At 66.4% G+C, this 10,636-nt stretch overlaps 2 protein-coding genes across 2 annotated transcripts in view; one reads left to right on the top strand and one right to left on the bottom strand.

Moving 5' to 3' along the window:
- Window positions 1-3,453, top strand: part of NTHL1 (nth like DNA glycosylase 1) — a gene marked incomplete at its 5' end in the record, with an annotated part of 5,006 nt that extends 1,553 nt beyond the window's left edge. The window contains 3 exon segments of the mRNA XM_006146393.2: window positions 724-883; window positions 3,051-3,156; window positions 3,253-3,453. Coding sequence (XP_006146455.2) covers window positions 724-883; window positions 3,051-3,156; window positions 3,253-3,376 — 390 coding nt within the window.
- A 374-nt stretch (window positions 3,454-3,827) lies between these two features.
- NHERF2 (NHERF family PDZ scaffold protein 2) overlaps window positions 3,828-10,636 on the bottom strand; it is a gene marked incomplete at its 5' end in the record, with an annotated part of 9,405 nt that continues 2,596 nt past the window's right edge. Inside the window, 6 exon segments of the mRNA XM_014587034.1 lie at window positions 3,828-4,698; window positions 4,895-4,957; window positions 5,429-5,472; window positions 5,537-5,690; window positions 6,137-6,316; window positions 10,298-10,498. Coding sequence (XP_014442520.1) covers window positions 4,540-4,698; window positions 4,895-4,957; window positions 5,429-5,472; window positions 5,537-5,690; window positions 6,137-6,316; window positions 10,298-10,498 — 801 coding nt within the window.

Here is a 10,636-nt window from a genome sequence, read left to right as displayed (position 1 = left end):
CCTCTCCCCCAGAGTCCTGGTGAGGCTGCTGCCCCGCCCACAGAGCACTGAGGCTGGAGGGCGGATCTCTTGAAAGCTGCTGTGGGGTGGGGTCCCTTTCCTTGGCACTGGCGTGGGCTGCAGTTTGTCAGATGGGTTTTAAATAGCCCTCTCCGCCAGGCACAGGATGGGAACCGCCCGGCTGGCCTGGCGGCTGGGGGGGGGGGGGGGGGCGGGTGGGGGGGAACCCCGGGCTCCAGCCTTCCGTTCTGAAGGCCCAGGTGCTGCTGAGCCCAGCTCCTGGGCATGACTGGCCTGCTCAGCACAGCATGGACTCTGGGGAGTGTGATGGGGCACGGGGAACAGAGCCAGACCCACAGGTGTCATCGGCCGCCTGGGTAGGAAGCAAGGGTCTAGAGCTCCCTGGCGCCTCGGCCCTCCTGGGAACCCCGGGCTCCAGCCTTCCGTTCTGAAGGCCCAGGTGCTGCTGAGCCCAGCTCCTGGGCATGACTGGCCTGCTCAGCACAGCATGGACTCTGGGGAGTGTGATGGGGCACGGGGAACAGAGCCAGACCCACAGGTGTCATCGGCCGCCTGGGTAGGAAGCAAGGGTCTAGAGCTCCCTGGCGCCTCGGCCCTCCTCTCTCCTTGTGTCCTGGATGGGTGATGGGCAGCTCCGTGTCTGTGCCCTGTGAGGCCCCTTGGGCCCGCCCTCCCAGGTTAGGCACGCCCCCACTCTTCCAGAGCAAGGTGAAGTACATCAAGCAGACCAGCGCCATCCTGCAGCAGCGCTACGCAGGGGACATCCCAGCCTCTGTGGCCGAGCTGGTGGCACTGCCAGGGGTTGGGCCCAAGATGGCACACCTGGCCATGGCCGTGGCCTGGGGCACCGTGTCGGGCATTGGTGAGTGTCCTGCGTCCTCACAGAGGGAAGGGCCATGGGGGATCCATGAGCCCATGAGCCCCAACTCCGGCCTCATGTGCAACTCAGCCCACAGGGTCAGAGAGGTGTTCTCAGCTGCAGGCTAGGCCAGCCCCACTCAGTGTGGCTGCTGAGAGCAGGGGCCCACGTTTGCTCAGCACCTACTGTGTACTGGGTCCCAAGAGGCCGCAGATCTGGCCTGTCTGTGCCGCCTGTGGGTGACAGAGAGGGGACAGAGCCCCCCACCAATGGGGAGGAAGTACTGAGGGCCATGCGGCTGCTCGGGAGGCTGGGATGGGGCACCTGGAGGACCAAGGGTAAGGCGGGCTTAGCCAGGCCAAGAGGAGGAAGCTGTTCCAGGCAGAAGGAACAGTGTCTGCAAAGCCTGGAGTTGGGACAGTGCAGAGCAGCAAGACGAGGCAGAGTGGGGAGGCAGGAGGCTGAAGAGGGTGGAAGGCCGTCCCCAGAGTCTGGGGGACTCTTCCCAGAGTCCTTTCCTTGCAAAGGCTCCTGCAGGTAGTTGGATGAAAACAAACCTCGGGGTCTAGGCTGGGGCTGCTCTGTCCCCAGAGCTTGGCCTAGAGAAGTTGGGGGTCTTGGCACCACCCAGCAGCTGCACCCAGCAGCCCAGAGACCAGGCTTTGGCGCCAGCCCTCTGTGCTGCTCTCTCTGCAAGGGTCCAGGAGAAAGAGCAGCAATCCCCCAGCAGCCCCGGGCAAGAGGGTGCTGAGGCCTGGGCCGCGGTTTTGAGCTGCTGGCTGCCTGGGGAGGCAGGAGACAACAGCCCCTCAAGGGCAGACCCCGTGGGTCCATTTCCCCCACCCCAGCTCCCAGGGCTGCTACCGCCGGCTCTCAGCAGACACTTGAGCTGGCCTGGGCACTGTCCTCAGCTGCCCGTGTCGCCTGAGTGCTGTGAGCACTGGCTGTGGTTGACAGGTCTGGGGGAAGGGCCCCTGTCCCCGGCAGGCGTTGGGGACTGCAGACGGGACAGGTGGGCCATGAGAATGTCACCTGTGTGCCTCTGGGCCTACCACCCAGAGGGGAGACCTATGGCCTCTGAGGGTCTCCCAGAGAGAGATGCCCTACCATTAGGAAGCTGGGGCTGCAACTGCAGGAGCAGTCCTGGCCCTGCCTCTGCTGGGCGACCTGGGGCAAGGCACCTGGCCTCTCTGAGCCCTGGCCAGAAAGTGGAAGGAGCAGTTGCCTCCTTAACTGAGCAGACGTGCATGTGGGAAACCCTCCTGGCCAACACAAGAGGCTCACAGCGTGCAGTGGCCCTGGGCTGTGGCCCCGGGTGTCCTCAGGGTCATGGTCACACCTTCGTGTTATGGAGGGGGACCTCATGTGAGGCTCAGGGCCTCACGAGCATGACCCTTCAGCCTTCTTGTGCTCCTGCTGCCTTTTCCGGGCAGTTGGCAGCAGGGCATGGGAGCTGGCGCAGGGATTGGCTCTCCATCTGTGAACACTAAGAGGGCTGGGGCTGCAGCTGGGACAGCAGCTGCAGCAGGAGGCCCTGGTGAGCCCTGGGTGCCCAGGCCAAGCCCTAGGCCAGCCGGCTAACAGGAGTGGGGCTGAAGTCCAGGTGGACAGCAGCTGCCCTGGCGCGCCCCCCATGCTGTCCCTGCTGCCTGCACTGGCAGGTGCTGGCTCTGGTGCAGTGACCTCATGCCAGCCCACTGGGCCAGGCTCCTGTCACCCAGCCTGGAGCTCAGTCAGCACCTGGGCCAGAAGGGGCTAGGGCCACAGGAGAGAACAGAGGGGAGCCAGGCCAGCGCCTTGCTCCTGGGGAGGGTGAGAGCTCGCGCACGCCCAGTCCACCTCCCATCAGCCTAGTTTCTGTACAGTAGATGCCTCGGAGGATGTCCTAGGGGCTGGGACATTGCTCAGCAGGGCTCAGCCCCAGCGAGTGCTGGACGCAAGGCAGCTGTGCCTAGCGCTGGGACCGAGCCCAGAGTACAGGTGCCCTGGCCCCTGGGTGGGGACGGCGGCTGTTCTCAGGCCTGCGGCCCGACCTGTGCAGTCTGAGACCCTGCTGGGAGGCCCAGGACTAGGAGGGGTGGGAGGCTCAGGTTCTGGGCTCAGCCCCCTGGATGCCCTCAGGGCTGTGGACAGGGCAGGGCCCCACTCAGCCTGTCGTGTCTCCACGCAGCGGTGGACACACACGTGCACAGAATCGCCAACCGGCTCAAGTGGACCAAGAAGACAACCAAGTCCCCCGAGGCAACCCGGGTGGCACTGGAAGAGTGGCTGCCCAGGTGCCGTGGGCCGAAAGGGGTGGGCCTGGGGGTGAGGGCTAGGGGCATGGCCGCCCCCTGCCCCGTCCTTCAGTGCTGACCCTTCCTACCCCACAGGGGGCTGTGGAGCGAGATCAACGGGCTGCTGGTGGGCTTCGGCCAGCAGACCTGCCTGCCCGCCCGCCCCCGCTGCCACACCTGCCTCAACCAGACCCTGTGCCCCGCTGCCCAGGGCCTCTGAGCACCGTTGGCCACTGTGGGGCGAGGGCCCCTGCCTGGGAGCCACAGCTGTTCAATAAAGCCTGGGAGTTGTGTGCAGTCAGGTCTGGCTGACGTCTGTCCCTGAGGGCCCGAGCGGGCCAGGAAGTGTGCTGCGTAAGCTCTCCCATGCTGAGTGCCCTGGAAGCAGGGTTGCCTGGAGGCGGGGATGGGATGTGCCCGGCAGGCCTCGACCTGTGCGCACGTGCTGGGATCCAATCCAGGGGCAGGGGGCAGGCTCAGGTGCCTTCACAGGGGAGGTGCGAGCCCCCAGAGGGCTGGGTAGGGTAGGGAGCAGCTGAGTGCAGGTGTGAGGTGTGGGGGGGCTCAGGAACAAGGCCATTTCCTGCACAGCCCTCACCTCAGGGTCCCCTAGAATAAGCCTTACTCCCCCATCCTGCAGCCGAAGGGTCAGGAAAGACACGAGCCCACGGTTCCGAGGCAAGGCCAGTTTATTCCAAGGGCGCGCATGCGCTATGGCTTAAGAGGCAGGCAGCAGTGTCATCGGTCCGGTCAGGGTTCAGGGCACAGTGGACAGTCTGCAGGTGGGGTGCCAGGCGGGGCCAAGCCCAGAGGCCCAGGTCCTTCCTGGGGCCAGCTCTCGCCCACACACACTCCCCAGGCCTGAGTGGTGCCAAAGGGAGAGGGCCTAGGGCCTCCGGCCCCTCGGAGAACCCAGGCTGAGCATCCCAGACTCCTGGGGCAGAAGCGGGGTGGGGGGGTTGGGGGGACCTGGCCCAGTGACCCCACCCTAGGGAGGATGCGGTGCGGGGTGGGCTGGGAGGAAGTGGTTTGCAGAGAAAGGGTTGTTTTATTGCAATTATTCAGAGTGCGTCCCGAGGGGCGGGGGAGGGGCTCTGCTATTAAGTGGAAACATGTGGCTGGAGATCTTTTTGGAAAAAAAGCAAAACTACAAATTCCTCAGTCAGCAGGCCTTCGCCCCACGGGTCGCCGCTGCCCCCCTCCCCCTCCCCGGCTCTGCGGTCTCTCTCCACCTCCACCTCTCACTGCCACAGACCCCCGAGCACCCAGCAGGTGGGGCCAGGACAGGGCTCTCTGGGGCACGGGACCACCCTGCAGTCTACAGAGGCTTGGGGAGCCTGGGTCCACAAGGGAGCAGGTCGCCATGAGCGAGCAGGGAGGGGCTCAGAAGTTGCTGAAGATCTCGCGCTTCCGGTTCCAGTCCATCTGCGGCGCCCGCTTGTTGACCCGCGTGGCCCGGGCCTTCTCCTTGGCCTCGGCTGCCGTGGGGCTCAGGTGGAGGCCACTCTCCTGGAAGGGGTCCCGCTTCCAGGCACTGCCGTCCTGGGGTGGGTGGGGAGCCGAGCGAGAGTCAGCCCCTGGCAGGCTCCTCCCTGGGAGCCCAGTGGCACTGGGGCAGCAGCTCAAGAGGGCTTCCTGGAGGCAGTGGCCCCACTGCCCAGGCCGATGTGTACAGACACGCCCACCCCGTGGCCTGCAGTACTCCCATGTGCGAGCACGGCGGGGGGCACCCGGGTACCTCCGTGTCCTTGTCTGAACCAGGCAGGTCACTCCGGGATGAGCACACCGAGCCGCCATTAAGCTGGGAAACCAGGAGTAAGTTGTGGCCACACGTCCCACTCAAGGAGCCGTGGTACACAGACACGCATGTGTACACAGACACGCATGGGCACACAGGCCACTACTGAGCAGTGGCACCACCACGTGGCCCCACCGGGCCAGCCGGGTAGGGCACGACACGGTGAGGGTGGCAGTACCCGGCAGAGGGGGACCGCAAGGGTGCATTCTGGTGTAGGGGTCCCCACGGGAACAGCACCTGGAGTATAGGGCTGGCTTCCCGACAAGCTGGGGACTGAGGGCAGCTCGTTAGCAGGCAGTGTGGGCAGAGGGGACGGGGCACAGCCTTGAGCCCCGAGGTGCCCGCCCACCCATGTGGCTGGGCTGACGAACGGGCATCCCCGCAGGGCATGATGGGCTGGGTTGGGTCTCAAGGTAGAGTCCTCAGCATGCGGGGCCCCCGAGGCCCCCAGGGTCTCCTGGCCTGCTCCCTCACCTGGGCAGGGCTGGTCCCATTGGTAACTGGTGACGGCAGCGGACCTGTGGGGACAGCGCGTCAGCAGCTGTGGGCCCCACCCCGCACCCCGGCCCCCACAGCACCCACCTTCCAGGTGCTCCGCAGTGGGTGTGACCCGCAGCCGCCTGAAGTACTCGTCCGCCTCAGGGTCCACCACCAGCAGCCGGGCCTCGTCCTCCCGGGCCTTGATGCTGGCGACCACCTCCGCGTGACGTAGCCCTTCCACGTTCTGACCATTGACCTGCCACCAGCAGGGTTAGCAGGGCCAGGGCCCGGCCAGGCCCCACGCCACCCCCACGGTGCGGCATTAAATATTCATGGCAGCTGCTGCCGGCAGACAGCAGGAGGAGCCCAGCTCAGGTGTCCAGGGCTCCTCCCAGCAGGGGCTGGGTGAGCACGCCCGGGCACAGGGGCCCCACTGCGCCGGCCGATGTGTACAGACACACCCACCCTGTGGCCCGCAGTATTCCCATGAGCAAGCACAGCGGGGGGCGCGGGGACACATGGGATGTGGGCACGCTCAGGAGTGTGGGGGCATGGGGCACAACATGTACGGGGCACTGGGACACAGGATGCAGGCATGCACAGGGGCGTGGGGACACGGGCCATGACACGCAGGGGTTCTGGGCCACACAGGACACAGCAGACACATGTGGGGGTGCACCCCTGAAGCCTCGGGGCAGGTACCTCGATGAGTCGGTCCTGGGCACGGAGGCCGGCGTGGGCAGCAGGTGAGCCTGGGTCCACAGAGCGGATGTACTGGCCAGGCCGGGACTTGTCACTGTGCAAGTTGAACCCGTAGCCTTGGGGTCCCTTTCGCAGCTGGCAGAGCCGGGGGCGTGGCTCCTTTGGGGGCCCGTTGGCACCCTACAGGTCCGCAGGGTTAGGGTCAGATTCCAGCTACAGCTTCTCACCCCGAAAGGCCACTCGTAGGGAGCTGCTGCCCCAGCCCCAAACTTGCTCTGAGGCCTGAGGTGGCAGTGGAGGACCCCTGGTCTCAGCCACAAACACCCTGCCCACGCCCCATGCCCACGCCTGGGCGGGGAGGGGCTGGGCTCTGGCTGTGGGACGTGGGCAGAGCCTCGTTGCCAGTGCTGGGAACTCCTGCACAGGGGCCGATGCAGGAAGAACCAGGCGGGGTGGCTGCGTGCATGATTTGCCCTCGCAGTGCCCCTCCCCTGGGCTCCCTCCCTGGCCTGGCCTGGGCAGTTTTGTTCTCTCTCCAAAGGCCCCCATGAGGCTGGCTGCTGCAGAGACTGTTTGCTTTCACATTCCAGCACGACTGGAGCCGTCCCGCCCCCACTGGCCCAAAGAAGGGGCTGGGTTGGAGCCCTGAAGGCCGAGGAGGGCCCGCCCACCTCCCTGCCAGGCAGGAAGGCTTTGCGTGTCAGAGACCCCCACCCTGCCCAGGGCCCTGCCTCACTTTACCTCTGGCATCTTGTAGCAGGGCCCTGGGCCAAGGGGTCGTGCAGGCAAGGGCCAGGCCACCACCCCCTCTGCCCAGCTAGGGCCAGGGCAGGGCCTGGGCACTAAAGGGGCACAGCTGCAGGTGGCTCGGGTTTCCTGGGAGCGCGTGGGGCTGGAGGGCGCGTGCAGGGAAGCTGTGCTGCTTCTCCCTTACTTTCCACCTTCCTGGGGTCGCTGAGGACCGGCGCCAGGCAGGGTAGCTCTGAAGGACGGTCCCACGGATCTCAGGGACAGTCTCTAGGTCTCAGGCACTTGTGGGCCTATAGCCAGACCACGGCCTGCAAGCTCATTCCAGCTGCCCGCAGGGCTGGGGCCTCCCGAGGCTCTGGGCCTTCCGGTCAGCCTGCCCCGACCTGACCCGAGCCTGGCCGGCTCTCTGAAGGCACACTGCACAGCCCCCTGGTCCCATCACACTTGGACCTCTAGGGCAGACGCCAGGGCCATGTACGGAACATGGACATGAGGACACAGGTCCAGGCTGTGAGGCTATCACGTGGCCACGGCCACAGGGACAGGAGGTCCAAACTACGCTCACAAACACGCTGTGTGGACACAGCCACCCACACACGCAGGCGGGGGCCGGTCCCTGCTGTCCCTTCCCACGCCCTCTGCAAAGGCCGGCAGACTGGGTCTGTCAAGGCCCCTGAGTGGAAAGCAGGGTGTGGAAGGCCATGCGGGGCCACGAGGCCATGCGGAGGCCACGTCTGTGTTCTCGAGGGGCCACTCTGGCCGCCCCCTGCCTCAATCCAGAACGGCTGCATCTCTCGGCATACACCAGAGGCCCCTCCTAACATCTCACCCAAGCCCCTTGCGAGGAGCAGGCCCTGACCCTGCACAGAGATGATGCTGGGCCCCAGCCGGTGGAGGCTGGCTGCTGGCAGAGCGGGGGACCGCGCATGCCCCTCCCTGGCCTCCCTCCCCAAACTTCCTGCAGCCTCCAGCCAGGCCCTCAGGCTCCCACGGGCTCCCACAGGCTCCCAAGGGCTCCCAGCCGGCCAGAGCCACACGCAGCTAGGCGAGCCCAGGCCCCTCAGCTGTGCTGTGGGCAGACAAAGAGGCTGGCATGGGGGTGCCCCGGTGGTGACTCACCAGCTCTGGAAGAGAAAGGCCCCCATTGTTGCCCGGGGTACAGGCTGCTTACACCAAGATCCCCGAGTGAGTTCCCCTCTTCCCACCCGGGGGGCCGAGCCCTGCTGGGGTCCTGTCAGCCCCAGCCTGCCCCCACACCTGACCTGCACAGGGCTCCAGGGGCAGCTCTGCGGAAGGGCCTGGGAGCCCGGGGCGGGCGGCGCGGCGTTCCCGGAGCGGGCCATGGGTGGCGGGACAGGAGGAGCAGCCCCGTGTCCAGCTGGCGTGGCTGGGGCTCTCCAGCCGGCCAGCCTGCCACCCCACTTATCTACCTCCCGCTGTGGCCAGCTCCCTAGGGACGGGTGGGGACACGGGCTGAGTCACTTTGGGGAGCAGAGTGGTGACTGGGCCCCCTCCCCTGCTGAGGCTCCAGCCTGGCGCCCACCCCCACACACACCCAGCGGGGTTTCCGTCCCACGAAAGGAAGGAAGGAAGCGGCTGGGAGGCCCTGCCCTGCTCCAGGACCCAGGGCTGGGGAGACAGGAGCATGGGGGGGCCCGGCCCCAGAGCAGAGGCCAGTACTATGTGATCTGGGGGATGGCAGGGTGGGGTGCCCCAGAAGTCCCCCCAGGCTCCCCGTCCGATACTGGGTGGGCACCTCCTCAGTCTCTCTGCTCACTTGCTCCCAGACCCAAGACACGCCAGGTGGGGGCAGGGGCGGAGGGCCCAGGGTCTGACACCACTAGGCTGCTGGCCTCAGGGGGCCGTCCCCTATCATCACTGTTGTGATCAGCCACAGCCACCCCGACCACCCAGTGTGGCCTGGGTCAGAGAACACTCAGGTTCGGCCAGGACACATGGCCCTCCCTCCTACGGACACCAGGGTGGGCGTTCTCCAACCTGCATGTCCTAGCCCCAGCTTCAGCCCCTCTGCGAACCCTCCTTGCCCCTGCGGGGCAAGCACTGCTCTGCAGGCCCCCAGCAGCCTGGGGCGCCCCTTGCACCCCACCTGAGCTGGGCGGTGTGAGCCTGGTTCACGAGGTCAGATGAGGCCAGCTCCTCTTGTGATGGGCTCAGCTAGGCCTCCCGTCTGACCCCTGGGCCTCCCTTGGCCTCCCGAAGTCCCTGTCTGCAGGCCAGCCCTAACCAGAGAGGGACCTGCCAATACAGCCCATTTTGTCCCTCTAAAAATACGCGCAGAGGAAGCCCCCTCCTGGGGCTTCCTGGAGCCCCCCATGCTTGAAAGAGGAGGGGGAAGGTCCCACCCAAGGACAAGGTACCTCAGCCACCCCACCCTCAGATAAGGCCCGAGAGTGGATTTTTCCACAGGAAGGTGAGCTTGGCCCTTTGTGTCCTAACCCGATGGACAAACGCCTGCCCTACGGGAGCGTCCTTCCCGGGGGAGGAGGTGCCCAGGAAGAGGGAGGGGCCTGGGGACAGCCTGCTGGTAGTGCAGTCAGCCACCAACCCAAGGCACCAGGACAGGACCTGACCCCAGGCTGCACGTGGCCCCGACCACCCTGGCGTCCCAGAGCAAGCAGCAGGGCCTCAGACAGGGAAGCCCCTCCAGGCTCGGCCCACAGGCGTGCAGTATGGGGTGCTTTGGAAAGGGAAAAGTGGACCCAGGGCCTCAGCAGTGGTTTCCAAAGTGGGATCTAGGGATGGGACACCAGACTTGGGTCCCCTTGAGGGGTTTATTCAGAGGCAGTGACACCAGGGCTTCCCACAGTGCAGGGCAGGCAGCCTTGGGCCCTTCCTCCAGGGCCAGGCGCGTGCCTGGGTGGGGAACCCCCAGACCCCCACCTAGGAGGAGGTGAAAGGCCCTCCCCTGTTCTTTTCCAGATCTCCTGGCCTAGGAGAGGGACAAGGGGGAGGTGCCACCCAGCATAAGGCCTTGAGCCTCCCTTTCACATGTGGGGAGAGGCGAAGGAACCCGAGAAGCCTCCTGTGAAGCCCCACGAGGACGGAGTGGAGCAACGAGACTGCAGGGCTGACCCCAACCTGACTCATGCCCACCCCAGCGGAGTCCAAGCGTGGCACTGCTCACACAGGCGGCCAGTCCCTACTGAGGACACGGGGCACAGGCACACTCAGCCCGTCCCCCTACAGCTCCTGGCCACCAGGCCGGGGCTGGCGAGTCAGAGGGAGTGTCAGCGCCAGGCCCGGCCGCAGTGCTCTGACCCGTGCAGTTCAGAGCACAGCTGGGCATGGAAGGGTCCGAGACAGGGCAGACGGACACTCGTGGAGGTGGCAGAGGCGAAGGCCTCATCGGGGGGCCATGACAGTGGTCCCCATGAGCAGAGCCCACCGTACCTTCTGGCCAGCGTCAGAGCCACAGCTGCCCGCACGTGTGCAGTCCGGCTTCGGCCCCCAGGGTTCATGGGCTGGCGGAAGGCCTCGCTGGGCCATCTCCTCGGTGCAGGTCAGCTGCCGCCGGCGCAGCTCCTCATCCGTCTCCTTGTCCACCACCAGCAGCCGAGTCTGCCCCTCCACGGCTTTGATTCTCTGCACCACCTGGGACAGCAGGCGGGCGGGCAGCAGGAGCGGGTCAGCGGGCAGCGCTCTGGCGAGCACAAGCACAGTGGCACCACCCCGGGCTGGCTGGCGGCTGGTCTGTGGGCGGGCGCCTGGACCGAGAGGACTGACAGCTCC

This window comes from Tupaia chinensis, unplaced genomic scaffold (assembly GCF_000334495.1).
Source record: "Tupaia chinensis unplaced genomic scaffold, TupChi_1.0 Scaffold000178_1, whole genome shotgun sequence".
NCBI classification, from domain to species: domain Eukaryota; kingdom Metazoa; phylum Chordata; class Mammalia; order Scandentia; family Tupaiidae; genus Tupaia; species Tupaia belangeri.
Note: the sequence above shows the minus strand (reverse complement) of the source record. Positions and strands in the feature narration are given on the sequence as shown.